The sequence below is a fragment of the Odontesthes bonariensis genome, chromosome 4 (genome assembly GCF_027942865.1).
Source record: "Odontesthes bonariensis isolate fOdoBon6 chromosome 4, fOdoBon6.hap1, whole genome shotgun sequence".
NCBI lineage: Eukaryota > Metazoa > Chordata > Actinopteri > Atheriniformes > Atherinopsidae > Odontesthes > Odontesthes bonariensis.
In genome coordinates, this window is record NC_134509.1 from 26,931,143 (window position 1) to 26,948,406 (window position 17,264).

Consider the following 17,264-nt stretch of genomic DNA (forward strand, 5'->3'; position numbering starts at 1 on the left):
AAAGGAGAAATGTGAGAGAGGGGCCTCGGGGTCCGGGCTGTCGGTCTCCAGAGCAGGCGTGCAGGCCAGAGTGGCACATCGTTCAGACGGTGCAATGTACACGGAGAAACTTGATCTAAAGAGGAGTTTAAATACACTAACACATCATTTTAGTATAAACACTATCAAGCAGTTACAGTACGTAAAATTCATCTAAGCGGCAGGCAGGAATACTACACTATGAGTATGTGCAGGTAATGAGTAATCCATGACAAATGTGTCTGATACAGTAAAGGTGAATTATCGCCATGTAGGTTACCAACGCCATGAATGAGGATGTTTTTACCACCCAAGCGACTAACAATCTTCAAGATTACTGAACTTCAACCTGAAGTTTGGAAGTTTATGGAGCAAATGGATAAAGAAAAAAAGGAAATTAGGATTCAATCTGAAAAACCAGGAGCACCTCTCATGTAAGAAATTAAATATAAAATGCATATGTGGACCATTATCCATCCAGCTAAAATACCAGTTTAGCAGAAAACTGAAATGTCATAAGCAGCGACTATTTTTTTCCCCAATTAACCTCGCATCTCGTTAAACTATTATTTGAAAATTATTTGTGAAAGTATCGGTCTCAAATGTGATTATTTAGCCACCTTCTTATTGCTATCTCAACACATTTGATGCAGCTTAATAGGGCATTTTGACCGGCCTACTGTTTATTCTTTTTAATAATATGGTGACAGGCTTTTGGGAATTGGCCGCTCTCTCCACAGCAGGAACGTTGGGAATTTGCTTACATTTCCTATGAGATTTAAAGTACATACATTTATTTGTATAAATCTCAGACGATAAACGGACCATGGAAGCTACCTGTCAAAAGTGTTAAACAAGCTTTTTGTTCCCGTGGGGAAAACAACGCAACACAAAACATCTCACGCGTCATTAAGTGTCTTTACAAAAACGGACTTCACACGACAGGTGCAAAACTCGGCTCTTCAACACGCGTGTCATGTTACTGTTGTCTGCGCTGAGTGTTATGTCGAAGAGCAGCATTACCACTGATCCTCTGTCAAAGGGTAAGTCCAGCCTTAGGGGGGGAGAGGCAGAGACACACACAGGGAGTTTGGAGTTAAAGGTCAGCGCTGCTGACTCCATTGAGGGAAATAAAAGCTCAAATGTCTTGCCATTTTAACGGAAAGGGTAAAGACGCCCGTCAGGACTTATTTAAATGCTTCAAATGATCTATCAGTGATACGGTTGTCTTGATCGGTAGACTCCATCCATTGGAAAAAATACATTTCTAATGACCAAGTTGTGTTGGTACACCATATGAAACAGTCCTGTGTACCTCCATGAGGAGTCACGTTTCGTCCATAAATGAATGCATCTGGACGAAAGCAAAAGCGACCATTTCACTTTTTATGAGCTCGGTTTTGGACTTTACGCCTGCACGGACTGTTTCAAAGCTATAATTTGAAGCATTGGGAGAATGTTCCTTTTTTTCCGTTTGCGCAGACACAACTCTCGGCTGAAAAGGCTAAATTAAGGGAATTGTACTGGTAAATAACACTGAGATTTGGTGGAATATAGACGTGATTAAACATTGCAGCGCAAAGCAACATCAGTTCGGAGGAGTTTTTAAGGCGCAGCGTCTTATTTGAAAATGTAGCATAGTTCAATGCGCACAAGTGTTCAAAAATCTTAACAGAGGATATCAAACCAACCAGAATCACACAACTGTCCTAAAAGAGGAAATATAGGCACCCAAGTTGCTGTAAAATTGTATTAAAACTTTGTACACTGCTTACATCGGCCTCTTGTCATGATAGGAAAAAAAAATACAAGCGGCCTTGATTTTTGCCAACAGTCAAAAAGGGCAACATGGATAAACACACACAATCCCGTATATTTGACAGATTCCATAATGTCGTTCCCTGCCCAGGCGGATATTTATTTTGATTTGCACTTTAACTGACCCAAATAAAAAACGTGCTGCAGCACGGGCAAAGGTTTTCTTCGGTCTGCATGGCCTCAAGGGGATGGGTCTGCAAATGAACACACACACACACACACACACTGACAGAGGCAGACGCATGAGACAGTAATTCTCTTTTCCTTGGAAAGCCCCATTTACTATTGTGCTCGCCCAATCGCTGGATAGCCTCGGCTCATTAATCTTTGACTTGACGTTTCACTGTTCTGCTGCTTCCATCTCCGTCTCCCTCTCATCCCTCTGGCACAGAGGAGTTTCCCATCTCTGCCATGACTCCTCGTTCTCACAAACAGCGGCGCATGAAATGACTGCTTGGACTTAAGATCGTCCACACTCACCATCAAAGGAGAATCCGGCGTTTTACGTAACGGCAGCTTGACATCTGGAAAACATGCAGGATAAACTGACAGACAACCAGACTCCCGCTTCAACGAGGGCGTCGTCTTTTTTTATCGACAATCTGCTGGGCACGGGGCGGGGTGGGCAGGAGTCGGTGGTGGGCAGCGGTGGAAAAGAGGCTGGTGCAGACATTTTTTCCATCGAGCGACATTTCAACGCACTTCACGCCGAAAAGAGTGACCCAGCGGCCCATGGCTCCAGCTTCAGAGCACTGTCCTCGTACAGAAACGCGTCGTTGCAGTGGAACTGCGTGGAATCTACACTGTGTTTCAGACCTTTGGGAATACCACAGAGTGAGTACAGACTCGCTTTTACGCGTGCTGAAAAATGTAAATTCCACGATGTGTAAAGCATTCATGCAATTAATCAAGCTAAGGGTAAAATAGCCTATATGAGCAGCGTAAGAGGCTGCACAAAGCACAAAGCACATGTAGCTTTTGGATATTTCTTAGAGATTTATGCCAATATTTTTTTAAATATACGAGGTTCGGTCGTTTCTTATTTATAAAAGGTCTAGCTCACACTGAAAGTTGTAAACAAAAATCAACCGTGCCGGATTTGGAGCCCAGACAATTTCAGTTGTGGATTTTCTCTCCGTTAAACTGATCTAGTCCTACAAAACCCGAAATAGCCTACTAATGTGCGCTTGACTTGTAATGTGTGTTTGCACTCATCAAAACTTTAAAGTAACACAGTCCGAGGCATGTCTTCGGGTGTACAACACATAATTCATGTCGCCATGAATTCCTCCTCCTCTGTATCACACACCGGGTATTTGCTTCATACTGAGATCCATAACACACTGAGGGGATTACGTACATGGATTACGCTCAAATGCCACACAACCAAAACACGTCAACACGACGCCTTTACGCACATTTTGTGCCATTTTGTGCCACTGACATGCACCTCACATCAACACAAAGTACTTCTCGCTCACTTGCGTGCCAGGCGCATGCCATGTATTACATCTGCCTCCTGGTAGAAGCTCCTGATCAATAATGCCCACACTACTTGGGTATTAACTTGTTGATGGTCCATTTTACTATATAACGAAGATATATAGAAGCGTACGAAGTGTTATGTTTAGGGTTCAGTTTTGGGGTCTGAAGCAGCTTCGATTAACGGATCCGATGTTATGCAATTCACTTAAATACGCTGTCCTACTTCATCCTAACTCGGTAATAACAATGAAAATATACAGACAGAGTCATCTTTGAGGAAGAAAAATGTCAAATGATATGTGTTAGTTCCTTTAAAATGATTTTTATCATTTTTTTCAGGTGAATCGTTTTTACTTCCTGTGGTCTCATTCATGCGTAGCCTAATTTTTCATAACAAAACAACAATACAGCCTATTCGAAAGCCAAGCAGTGAAAAAAATATTATTGGTGAATATTGTTGTATATTGGTATATATTTTGGTGTTTGCCTTTATCCCTACACCAAGGCTGTCACGTTGTTTTGTCTACTAAAGGTCCAAAAGGCAACACCAGTTCAGAGGCTCCAAGCTGCTTAACATCAACCAGTGACAGAGGATCACCCGCTGTTTCTGAGTCGATAACTGAGAGCAGCGACGAAACCGACAGAAAAACCAGCGACAGCAGCGTCACAGACGACAACGAGGACGCGCCAAACGCTTTTGACGCACGATCTGGGCAGGACGCATCGTCTGACCCGAGCTCCACCCGGAAAAAGAAAACCCGGACCGTCTTCAGTCGCAGCCAGGTGTTTCAGCTGGAGTCCACTTTTGATGTGAAACGGTATCTGAGCAGCTCGGAGAGAGCGGCTTTGGCAGCGTCTCTTCACCTGACGGAGACTCAGGTCAAAATCTGGTTTCAGAACAGGAGGAATAAGTGGAAGAGACAGCTTACGGCGGATCTAGAGACTGCACACCTCCCAAACTCGAACCAACGGATTGTCAGGGTGCCTATACTTTATCACGAGGGACCTACACCCACTGCAGCATTGGGTTTCAGCTTAAACGGACATCCACTTTCTCCACATGTGCTGGGCTTTTCCGGCTCCATCAACTACCCTCTGTCGTCCTTTGCTCATTCTATGAGCATGTTACGATCGCAGATGACTGGCCTGGTGTAAAGACTGTACGGAACTGACACCTGAAACTGTGTTACATGAATTCACTCCATCAATAGTGCAATAACCCAAAATGCCGCGAAGAACTGTCTGAATCCAAAGATATGAGCCGAAGAGTCCAGAATTGTGACACAAAGTAATTAATTATCTTTACATTTCTGTTCATAAGGCTCTGTTTTAGATTGTCCACTTAATATAAATCAAGGCAAGACTGAGGGCAAAGGTGTCCGAAAGCACTTCATGTACTGTACATTTGAATGCCCATATTTTTGCAAACTTTTATATTTAAAGCCACAGATTTTTTCCAACTTTGTCACTTTTTCACATAAAAATAAAACAAAGCACTAAACTATCTGCTTTTCTGGGTTTTTTTATACACACAAGATCTCATACGCCTCTTAATTTCTAGTTATCATAATCATGTTTTGCATATTTAGCCTATGTGCTGAGAATGAGAAGAATCCATATATTCCAAATGAACAGAGGACTTAAAAATGTGCCATTTTCACAAGATAAATAATTGGCCTTAACGCACAACTTGAAGATGTGTTGCAAGTTGTAAGTTTTGTCTCATGTTCATATGCACGACATGCATAGCATAAATTAGAATAAAGAACAAATTAGAATAAATAATATAGATAAGGTTTCATGAATATCCGCTTAAATGAGAAGAATAACAAAACATTGTGAAGGCTACATGGCAGAAAGGGAAATATATTTCATTTGTACTCTCCTATGGCACTTTAACATCTTTAAACACAACAAGTCAAATCTAATTGAAAATGTGTTTTTTAGAAATATGATGCAAATAAAAAAAAATAAAAAACGTACACACACACACACACACACACACACACGAACGACAATGAATAAATCCACAAAAGTTATAAGTTGAGGACACCATGTAAAATAAAGTCAAGTCAAATTGATCTAGCATTTAAAAAAACCACAGCTGAACAAAGCACTGCACACAAAGTCAAGGTACAATAGAGCATAAAAACACTTAGAGAAGTAGCTAAAAGGTCACAACATGATCATTAAAACTTTCAAAACAAGGGCTGAAATGTATGTGACATTCGCTTTGTTAAAAAGTAACGTCCCTCGCCCATACTCCAGCAAAACCATACATTTCACTCTGTTTTATGTTCAATAGTTAGGCTACTATATATCTTTCTAAATAACACATTTATTTATTCTGCTTTATGGCTGGGGGCCCTCTGCTGGGCTCCGGAACCCCTGTTCTCCCTACAGCAGATGGATGAAGATGAGAAGTGTGAGGAAAAGGGAGGGCGAAACACTCCCCTGTCCTCCCTTCTACTCTTCTCTCGCAGCTATTGGTCCTCGCTGAACGCTCCTGTGAACCAATCAGCGATGACAAAGCGCTCCGTCCTGTTCGTGTAGCAGCAGTGGGAGCAGGGCACAGTCAGCCCAGCAGTGTCTGCCCAGTGGATGCTGCTATGCTGCGAGGAGTATCCAAACGTTAGTGGTGACATTAACATCTCGGTTTAGAATAAAGGACAGTAGTCGAGGAAGCAGGCACCCAAAAGAGGAATACCGCCTGGGAGAATATGAACAAAGCAGAAGCACCATGTCGACCCACCGCCTCTCTGAAATTCACAATTGACAACATCCTCAACCTCAAAACAAGTGGGAGAAGTCGTGACTATTGTCAGCCCGCCGGACTGCAGGATGAACTGGGCACAGCGATGTGTAAAGAAAGTTTCCAGAGCCACAGCGAGGAGAAAAGACCCGAGCAGAGGCCGGACCCGGACAGCAGGCTGAATGAAAGAGGTAGGAAGAGTCCTGATTTTACAGTTGAGAGTTCCTCTCTCACCTCCGCTCTTCATTAAATTGCCTGCAGTTCGCGTATGATGGTATTCGTTTCAGGCGAGTCTGTGGCTTACACGTGGATTTAAACGGAGTTTTATTGTTGTTGCAGAGTTGTTCACAAACTGCAGCAGAGAAACGGAATCTGTCACCAGCTGTGGGAGCCAGAGGAAGGCGACGGAGGCGCGCTGCGAGAGCGGAGACAGCAGCTGCGACGATAGCAGCTCCAGCGCTGCAAAAGGAGGGAGCGCAACCAAAAAGAGCAAAATAATAACGAAAAAGAAGACGCGCACCATTTTTTCCAAAAGACAGATTTTTCAGTTGGAGTCTACCTTCGACATGAAACGCTATCTAAGCAGCGCAGAGCGCGCTTGCCTTGCCAGTTCCCTGCAGCTCACAGAGACCCAGGTGAAGATATGGTTTCAGAACCGCAGGAATAAGTTAAAACGACAAATCTCGACCGAAATCGACGGACCAGTTAGCGAGTTCCCCGAGACTGTAAAGCCTGTGGTGGTGGGGCAGCTCCCGGCCTTGTACAAAGAGAGCAACCTGCTGGGGAGATGCTTGCTGCCCATGCCCCTGCCCGTTGTGTACCCGGGCAGCAGCACGCCTTATCTTTGCTTCTCAAACGCCAGCAAGTACTTCAGCCTGTATGACGGGGACGTATGACGGTGTCAATGATTCCCCGCGTGAAAGACACACTTTGAGTGGTTTGTTGCCAAGTTTTTCAAGCATGTAAGGTGCAACGGTGAGAATGGTCATGCGGCCTAAACTTTTTTATGAGGACAGCAAGTACAATGGAAGAGAAGTATTATCACGAGTATATTCGGCATTATTTATTTTCAGTCAAAGTTATGGGTTTTGTATAGGCCTGACACGGTTTATAGCAAATAGCTGGCTACACAGATGATAGTCAGGAGGGAGGCCTAAAACAGTATCATTTATAACATCTTATTGTTTACATTGTATTAATATTTTATTATTGTTTTATTATTATTGACAACGTTTCCAGCAGCCTAAGCCACCAAAGAAATTAAAGCCTATTTGCATGCAATTCCTGTATCATAATGCATTTTGAATTACTGAAATGATATATGTATTTAAATGAATGTAATAGCATTATATTTTGTTTCACGCATGTTCCTTTTTTCTTTTTTTCTGAGTATCTTAATATTCTTACTTTATTCCACTTTGAGGCTCATTACACCTTTTACTGAAACTGTAATTAAAACATCTTCAAAGATTTGACAGAATTGATTCAGTGCTTTGAGATAAACCGTTTTATGATGTATTATGACAGCAAACTGTTAAACAAAACAAATTCATTTTTAAAATCCAGACAGCAGTTTTCACAGTACTTAGGGATTTTATTATATAGTTCTACATGGATATGACAAGTAACCACATATATGACAAAGATATACTATTTGATGAACAGGTACTACTGGCTTGAAAATACTTGAATCAACGCTAAAACTTTAATATCTGGTCTCAGTCATTAAAGCACGCTTGATGTAAATTGGTTATAAATAACAGCATGTTTGCAAACTCTCAACATTGCTTGTAGGACAACTTTTCTATTTAGCACTGCAAAAAAAAAATAATAAAAAATACTGGCATATCACAGCTTACTGCTTCCTGACTGAGAGGAAAGTATTTTCAATATGAAACAAATCAGGAACATTTGTAAAACTCATACCAGCTGAATGTGAAAATTACAAGGAACCGTTAACAGATAAATCCTAAATGCTTTGGTAACATCAGTACATCTGGGGCAAACTACTTAAAAAAAACAAAAAAAACAGTGGATGTCAATATCAAAATTGATCCATGTGCCTCTGATTACATAAATGATACAAATTAATTTCCATTTACAAAAAAAAAGCACAAATATGTTACTGTTGAGTTCAATGTTTCGTCTCACAATTGAAGTACGTCAAGTTACAGAGAAAGTAGTGATGAATCGGGATAAGAGTTGAGACTCATGTCCTTCTATATTACTGGGTAAATGCATCTGGATATATCTTAATTATGTATGTATCGATTATAGAGTACACTGTCAGACGAGCACTATGACGCTAAATCTATATCTTGCTGAGAAACTAAATATATAAAACTGCAGAGCCATGCAGAAAGTGGCCGAATGAAGCACACATGATGTTAGGCTCAACATGTTTGGTTGTGAGATAGTATCACTAAATATCTCCTTATGATCAGTGGTAACATAGAGTAAAACGATGTTTCCAATCCTGTGAAAGCAATCCATGGCTCATTACACGACGGACAAGAGAAACAGCACTGTCTGCCTTCTGGGTTTCCTGTTGTCCAATAAAATTTCCTATTTTCCACATTATCTGCTGTGAGGAATGATAAATCAAAAACAATATAGCTGCTGGGTATCACTGGATGCAGCCAATTTAACTGTAAAATACTGTAAGTCAAAGAAAAATGAGAGGTAAGAATCTAAGTGGAAATCTGGGGATTTTTCTGAAAACACAGAAGATGCATATTCAGGATATAGCACATTATGCATAACAAACAGTTAACATGATACAAACAAGTCTAATTTTCTTTGAAAAGTAAAAACATTTCTGCAATAAGGTTAAGAAGCAAAATACTGTTGGACACTACAAAGTGAGGTTTGTTATTCCTCTACCTACTCTTCTTGCTCAATTCCTCCTGCTGTTATTTCTAAGACATTCATAGTTATGACCTTTTAAAATTATGTCAAATAATTGTGATGGAGCTTCATGGAACAAAGTTGTGGTATTTAGAATCCCGTGGTTTTCTCAAGACCAAATCTAAAAAAAATTATATTTCAATATAGACTGCAGGAAATCCTTTCATGTTCCTTGTGCTTAAAACTTAATCCCCTCGACTTCAAGTCACCCATTGTCAAAGCATAAGAATGAGACTTGTAATATTTTTCCCTCTTTTTTCCTTCACTGTTTGCGTTGAAAGTCCGCTGACCTTTTTAGCAATGCCCTTTGACCCTATGAGTGTACTGAACACTTAACCTCTACATTTTTCATGGCACTTTGATGAATTGAGTTGACTTAGACCTAAATCCTATTGAGTACATGATCCAAGGTTTAGATTTTTGATGGAAACATAATGTAACATTAAACACCAGGAAACTATGTTCTATTGATCCTTTAGTCTAGAAAATATTAAATAAGTCTCGGGGGCATTCTCGTGCATCATTATATGTGTAATTCAGAGACATCGAGTGCAGGCGTGAATTCATCGAAGAGGCTCGTTATTTCCGGCATACTGGCTCGTGTTTCAAAGCAGCAAGTTGAGTCAGACCACTGCTCAGTACCCATAATCCCATGCGGCTACTCGCTCAGACATGACGGCAGACTGTCAAGATATGAGGTGTGGCCAAATGATGTATCATCAACATTTAAGTCGTAGTTAATGGAAAAGACAACAGTATCTTACAGTCATGTTTGGACTAAAGAACAAATTTTAAAACAAAGCTTGGTGTATTTAATGTCACACACAGAAATGCACCAACTCGCATACCTGCTTCTTGTAAGAAGTGCTAATTGCTTCTACCACTTAGCTCTTCATTTTGTCACTCCATCCTGCTTTCCCATTCTTCCTGTGCTTCCCTATCGTCTCCTGCCTTGTCATAGCTCATCACAGTAATCTGTGCACTGAAGCCTGACTGTGTGTTATTATGACTGCATGAAAGGGACTGAGGAGGTGAGTGTGTTACAGGGGTAGAGACTGCTGAGAACCAGTTGATGAGCGTGTGTTTGTGTTGGAAAAAATACGATCATGTTTGTATTCCTGCATGGGTCTGTGCCTCACCATAGCTGAGGTCTGGTTGCTCAGGATCAAGGAGGTAGTTCCTGTGGAGTGGAGAGCAACTCCAAGTGTGTGTCTGTGTAAAACTTGCCAGCCGCTCCTTTCTGCATGACTAGGTGGGGGCCCCTACTCACCCATTTCTTTAACCTCTGTTGGCCTCTCCCTGTCATCTGACAAAGGTCATTGTTCAAGATGATGGGACAGGCCGTCCCTGAACATAATTCTGAAAGCACAGAAAACATTGTCACCCAAAGATTTCACATGGGAGATGTCATTCTCATGCTCTTTGGTAAGCTAATGGTTTATGTATTCATCACAGTTTTGTCTACTGTGAAATGAAATTCGAGGAGGGCACAATTCAATGAAGAATTACTATCACAGCTTTTCAAAAATACACAAATAAAAACACATACAAAAACAAAAATTGTGGTTGTGCACTCCAATGTAATCGCCACTGAATAGTTTTTGTGTGGATTCCCCTGGGTGTCCAATGCACGGTAGGGAAACCTGAGACCAAAACTACACCACACAGCCCGCTGTACAGTAAACAACGAGGCTATTAGTTAAAGGTAGAAACCTGTGAGACAAGGTTTGTGCATGTGTAACACTTAGGAACTCTTTAATGGCCTATTGATCTTCTTATTTAGACACCCCTGCCCCTTCAGAATGCAAATTGCTTGAGGAAATTGAAAGATGCCAGTGGGGATTAAGAACATGATAGTGAGATAAAAGGTGCGAGGATAAAGGGATGGGAGAACATGAGACCAGGCTGGACTGTGTCCAAAAGTTAATTGCAAGATAAGCTAAGTGAGACTAAAAGTATATATATTTCAATGAAAGGAAAACAAGGCCACAATATGGTGGCCCTGAAATGCAAAACAAAACAACTAGAAAAAAAAAAAAAAGCCACATCATTTCACAAAACACTAACAAAATTTTACAAAAATTTCACATTGTGAATGGCTATATTTCAGCAAGTCCCCATATGTTATTTATCATCGGTTGTGGATAAGGATGTCTGGTCAGCACTGAAGTACTAATAAACTCTAGGACAAATTCTGTCACGATAATTATTTATGAAATGCCCATTTTTTCATGTTTGGTAATGATGACTAGTAGTGGGATAATTCCACATAATGTAAATGCTGGCAAATGGTACAGAAAGTAACCTCACAAAACAAAAAAAAAAACCTTAAAAAAAACCCACAAACTATTTTTTTCATAAATCTGAAGCCTCAGCAAAGAAGCAGCTGCTGCCATGTCCAAAATGCAGCCACCTGGATGCTGAAATTTGCCAAAATAAAAATGACACCATCTCAACCATGTCATGATTACACTTATTGCCGTTATAAAACAATGTCTTCAGGACAAAGTTTGCATTGGTCCTTTGCACTTCTAACTTCTGCTCCTGATGAATCCCACAGAGGACATCAGTCCATTAGCAGCCACAGCCTCGTCTGTGGATAACAGAATTCAAACGCAAAGTCAACCCCATTCTTCTCCACTAAACGGGCAAAAATGAATAGAATATTACAGGGCTGTCACCAACGTTATTCTGAAAGAGTTGCAGCCCTTTAGTCTAGTGGAGTCAAGTAGTTGAAGTGCTCTGTGGTCAACTGCTACCAAATGCTTTTAAATTTCTAACTGCTAAGACTCGAGTTTGAACTATGAGTGAGTGCTGTCCTGACACCCATGTATTACTGATTACTGCTCATTATTAAAGCAAAGAGGCCATGCTTACAAATCACATTAGGTAATGTAATTTGTATGTTGGTCCATTGATCCAAGGTCTATCTGGCTGTGTGATGAGACCACAGAAATGCCTTCCGGACCTGTATTCTGAGCTTAGTATGAGCCCTAATAGCAGAAGATGACAAGATAAAATTGAGTGTAAGATTTCAAGCTGTGGAAGCAGCTTAAATTATGGTCAACAGACAGACAGCATATAGTGGCTTTACACAATGTACAAGTCAATCTAACATGGGGACCACATGTAAATCACATGTTAGATGGCACACTTTCCTTTTGCAACAAGCTTCTCCATTTCTTGTCTTTTTGTTTTTTTATTTTTACATTAAAAGAGGTCATACATTTTCAACCACTTGTGAAAAGTTGGTGGGTTGTGCAATAGTTAATCAGTGAGCATCAGAGTTGCATCATTTCATGGCAATCTATATTGTGCCAAATAATTCAACCTAGAACAAAGCGGTGAACGGAGCAACTGATGGTCCAACACTGACATCTCAACAGCTTACTGAACGTTTAGTTGTTGCATCTAAAAAAAAGAAGTCTGAAAACAAGCCAGTACTTCAGGATTTATAACATACAAATCAATGTGTGTGCTTTGGAAATACAAACTTAATTTAATGGGTGAAGTAATTGATAATTAGAATAAAGAACTTTCAGTTTGCAGATGGAATATAATCATGTTTGCTTCTGTTAAGTCTGTCGCAAAAATCTCCCGCACAGAAAATCTCCCTGGCACACAGACAGAGTGTATATCAATTAAAGAGCATCATCAGCATCGTTGCTAACACCGTCCCTCATGTCCTGTCCCCTCAGACACCCTTGTGAGGATAATGTGCCATTAATCTACCGCTGAAAACACATTATTGGCCAATCAATAAATAAGATGGAGGATAAAGGCAGAGGAAGACAGGAGGCAAAAGACGGATGCTGGAAGTCTGAGGGGATGTATTTGAGTGAAGGTGGGGGTGACAACACTTATCCATAACACCACAGAATGAGGTCCTGTATGTGCAGACATGGAATATTCAGTGCGGTTTCATGCTGACAGTCAATACTGGTCCATTAACAACAGATAGAGTTGTCAGAGTTTGCCAACTTTTGCTTCTCCCAGTTTTTTTTCTACTTGTATTATTTGCATTACTGATATTGAAATTACATTTGAATTAAAGTTAAATTCCCAGGATTGTTGTACCTTCTCTGTTCAAGGCCACTCCCCATTCAGAGTGCATTTACATGGAGCTGACTGGAGGCAGCCACTAGCAGCCCAGGTACAAAAACAGTTTAATGGGGTCAATCCATATGAAGTACAAAATGAAAAAGCTTTTTATTTGCCTTTTGTTTTACTACTCATACATACTGTGTTGACAAACGATTATGAAAAATGCGACCTTGGACTACAGTTTCAGCTTCTCAATCATTTCTTTAGATAACCAGGATGACTAAACTGGTAAGAACATGATGGTTTCTGTACAGCATATGAGCTTTCTGGTCATGTACTGAATCCAGCTCAGTATTTTTACAAAGCAGAACTCTCATAAATATGGTCTTGCTGTTTTTAGATAGTTTTAGCAATTTTAGATAGTACCGTGGATCAACTTTGCAATGTGTGCAAACTCAAAGTGAGGCAATTAACTGAATCCTACACTAACAAACAACCAACACAGGCACACATTGCTAAAGATGAGCTCGCAACAAACCACTAGAACATACTTAGAAATCACTCGAACACGGTATTAGTGGCTTATCTGTCCAACAGAAGTTCATGCCAGCTCAGAATACAGCTTCAGCCCCATGTAATCACGGATTCTCTCCATCACTGAAAGGATGTGCAAGATGCCAGTTCAAGCACTAATTCCCCCCTCCATACAATCAGAGATGTAGGCTTTTGAAACAAGCCAGATGGTCCCGCTCCTCTTTAATCCAGAGGCCACATTGTCCATGATTACCAAAAATAATTTCAATTTTCAATTAATCTGACGAAAGAACTCTTTTCTGTGTTGGCAGCTGTTGCCAGTGCTGTAGCTGCGAGTTCCCCACCGCTATAAGCACGGCTGTCTCTTAACTCCAAACACACATGCACACCTGACGTTTTCAAATAAAGCAGGGCCTCTGGCAGAGAAGATCTGAGATTGAGAAAAAAACACGAGTGACACTGTGAAAATTTTGCCAAACCAAAATAGAGCCTGCAGGAGATGCTGTAGTGAAGTTGTCCAGTTAGACCACTTGGATTTTGTTACAGGGCGATTATTGATTTATTGTCCTGGTCAAACAAAATGTTTCTGCCTATTGTAGCTTTAAACATGACCATAAAGAAAGCCAAGAGTTCAATCATTCATTAAATAAAATTATAAGTACACCCTTGACCTCAGAGGCTATTATAACCCCCTTCACCACAGATACTCAGTTTTACATAATTGTCCTACAATGTCATTAAATTGCTTAAGGTTTTAACACTATTTCACGCAAAATTCCGCCAGCTGAAAGATGTTAGTGACTTTCCTACATGTACCTGTTCAAGCCTGAGCAGAAAAGGCTATGAACATGATTAAAATTTTGGTTGATAAGATCAGCAAATTGTTTCACTTTCTTGGAATTGGGATTGTAAAGAAAACGGCACAAAGTCAGTTATAAGATGAGCATCTTTGAATATTTTGTCAGACTTTTCAGACATCCACAACCTGCATCTGATGGGTTATGGAACTCTTTAGATTCTTACGAAATGATGCATCACACTCCAGTCGCAAGACCTTAGATCTATATCTATATATATATTTATATATACATTTATATATATATATATATTTATATACATATATACGTGTGTGTGCGTGCATACACAAAGATGGCCACATATACTCTTAGCAGAAGGGGTTGTGAACACCTTGGTGGTTTTGTACCACAGGATGCGGTCATCCAGATCTAAAAAAGAGCAGAGCATGCACTGTGCATTTAGAAGAGCTGACCTGCATGCCTCTATAGTGACTTGACACACAGTGAGTCCCAGGAGATGAGGGAGACACTAGACTGCTGCCATTTACAGCTTCACTTGACGCTGCTAAATAAACTGCTCCAGCGAAACCCAATCCCCAAAGATAAACCAACCATCACAAAGATCTTAAGGGGTAAGGTAGACACGGTAGTGCAAGAAAAAAATCATAGAGGTTATTGTGTATGTCAGGCTATGACTAAATCCATAGAACAATATAGGCACAAGTGAAAAACGATATACCAAGAAAATATGACTGATGCAAAATGGCTAATATGAATTTTCATGGCAAAAAGGTAAATTGTGTTAAAAGTAGAAGCTTCTCGTATGATGCTTCTACTAGCTATGATGACATATGAAGGGTCGATTTAAGGGGATTGTTTAAAGTAAGTATCTAGCATTCCTGCTAAAAGGTTTTTTAACCAACCATGACTCAGCTCCACATACTGAGTGGTCTGAAAGATACATCTCATTTAGAGGGTTGATATCATAGTAATTAAATAAATAGGAATGAGTCAAGGTTGTTACAATGCATTGGATGGAATTAAATGTAAACAAGGGTTTTGCTAATCAAATGCACTTGATCATCAGCAAGCATGAGAATATTTACAAAAGCAAAGTTTTGAGTTTGCTGTCCATTTCTAAACAATTTGGAGTCCATCATTCTTCGTTGAGAAAAGTGATTCACAAGTGGAACTCATTCAATTAATCTGCCAATCTTCCCAGGAGTGGATGCCCCTGCTAGTTCACCCCAAGGTCAGACTATTTAGTGCTCAGAAAAATTGAAAAAAACCCAAGAGATACATCTAAGCCACTCCTAAAGAAGAGAACTCTAGACGCCTCTATGATGAACAACTACAGACCTGTCTCTAACCTCTCTTTTATATCTAAGATTATTGAGAAAGTTGTATTTAACCAGCTCAACGACTTTCTGAATGAAAGTGGAAGTCTTGATAACTTTCAATTATGCTTCAGACGTCATCACAGCACTGAAACAGCTCTGGTCAAAGTGTTAAACGACATCAGGTTGAATACTGATTCTGGTAATGTTTCAGTCCTGGTTCTGTTGGACCTCAGCGCTGTGTTTGATACTGTAGATCACAGAATCCTGTTGCACAGGCTGGAAAACTGGGTTGGACTTTCTGGAGCGGTCCTTAACTGGTTCAGGTCCTACTTAGAAGGCCGGAGTTATTTTGTTACAATTGGCAGCTATGAATCTGAGCGAGTGGCCATGACTTGTGGAGTCCCCCATGGGTCAATTCTTGGACCTCTTCTGTTTAACTTGTATATGTTTCCTTTGGGTCAGATATTGCAGAATTTTAACATCAATTATCACAGTTATGCAGACGATACACAACTTTATGTGTCTCTGTCACCGGACGACTGCAGCCCAGCAGACGTACTGTTTCAGTGTCTGGAGGAAGTAAACACCTGGATGAGAGAGAATTTTCTACAATTAAATGAAGACAAAACTGAGATCATTCTGTTTGGGAGCAAAGAGAAGAGGGTCAGCGTTGGTAAATATCTTGAGACTCGGGACCTTACAATCACTGACCAGGTTCGTAACCTCGAAGTGTTGATAGACTCAGATCTGACTTTCAGCAGCCACATCAAAGCTGTCACCAAGGCAGCTTTTTACCATCTCAGAAACATCAACAGAATTAAAGGTTTCCTCTCCCAAAAAGACCAGGAGAAACTCAGCCATGCATTCATCTCCAGTAGACTCCATTACTGTAATGCTCTTTTAACTGGACTTCCTAAAAAGAGCATTAAACATCTGCAGCTCATCCAGAACGCTGCTGCTAGAGTTTTAACCCGGACTAAGAGATCTGAACACATCACACCAGTTTTAAAATCTTTACACTGGCTTCCAGTCAGTCACAGAATAGATTTTAAAAGTCTGCTGATGGTTTACAAATCCCAGAACGGTTTAGGGCCAAAATACATCTGTGATATGTTCAGAGAATATAAACCAAGCAGAGCTCTTAGATCCAAGGACTCAGGTCAGCTGGTCCAGTCCAGAGTCCAGACTAAACATGGAGAAGCAGCATTTAGCTGTTATGCTGCAAACAAGTGGAACAAACTGCCAGTGGAGATTAAACCTTCACCAAATGTAGACATTTTTAAATCCAGGTTAAAGACATTTCTGTTCTCATGTGTCTATGCATGAAATATCTTTTAACTTATCTAGACTGTTGCTTGTTTTTAAATTCATCTAAATTATTTTATTTGTTTCTCTTTATATTGTTTTATGTATTTTAATGCTTCTTCCACTCCCTGCTGCAATGCTTTTATTTTATGTGAAGCACTTTGAATTGTTTGTACATGAAATGTGCTATATAAATAAATTTGATTTGATTTGATTTGATCTCAGACTCTACAGGCCTCAGTTAGCATGTTAAATGTATGACAT

General features: G+C 40.3%; 2 protein-coding genes across 2 annotated transcripts; both read left to right on the forward strand.

The window, feature by feature from the left end:
* The first annotated feature begins 2,369 nt into the window (after positions 1–2,369).
* Positions 2,370–4,476, forward strand: hmx1 (H6 family homeobox 1). The gene is made up of 2 exons (XM_075464513.1): positions 2,370–2,670; positions 3,854–4,476. The coding sequence occupies exons 1-2, from the start codon at positions 2,370–2,372 to the stop codon at positions 4,474–4,476; spliced, it is 924 nt and encodes a 307-aa protein (XP_075320628.1).
* Positions 4,477–5,914: 1,438 nt separating this feature from the next.
* Positions 5,915–7,490, forward strand: hmx4 (H6 family homeobox 4). The gene is made up of 2 exons (XM_075464514.1): positions 5,915–6,264; positions 6,413–7,490. The coding sequence occupies exons 1-2, from the start codon at positions 6,042–6,044 to the stop codon at positions 6,967–6,969; spliced, it is 780 nt and encodes a 259-aa protein (XP_075320629.1). The 5' UTR covers positions 5,915–6,041; the 3' UTR covers positions 6,970–7,490.
* The last annotated feature ends 9,774 nt before the right edge of the window (positions 7,491–17,264 follow it).

Excerpts from the sequence above, each read along its gene's own strand:
- hmx1 (XM_075464513.1), top strand. The coding sequence starts at position 2,370 with ATGCAGGATAAACTGACAGACAACCAGACTCCCGCTTCAACGAGGGCG. Across the intron at positions 2,671-3,853 it reads ACCTTTGGGAATACCACAGA|GTCCAAAAGGCAACACCAGT; the intron begins GTGAGTACAGAC and ends TGTCTACTAAAG.
- hmx4 (XM_075464514.1), top strand. The coding sequence starts at position 6,042 with ATGAACAAAGCAGAAGCACCATGTCGACCCACCGCCTCTCTGAAATTC. Across the intron at positions 6,265-6,412 it reads CAGCAGGCTGAATGAAAGAG|AGTTGTTCACAAACTGCAGC; the intron begins GTAGGAAGAGTC and ends TTGTTGTTGCAG.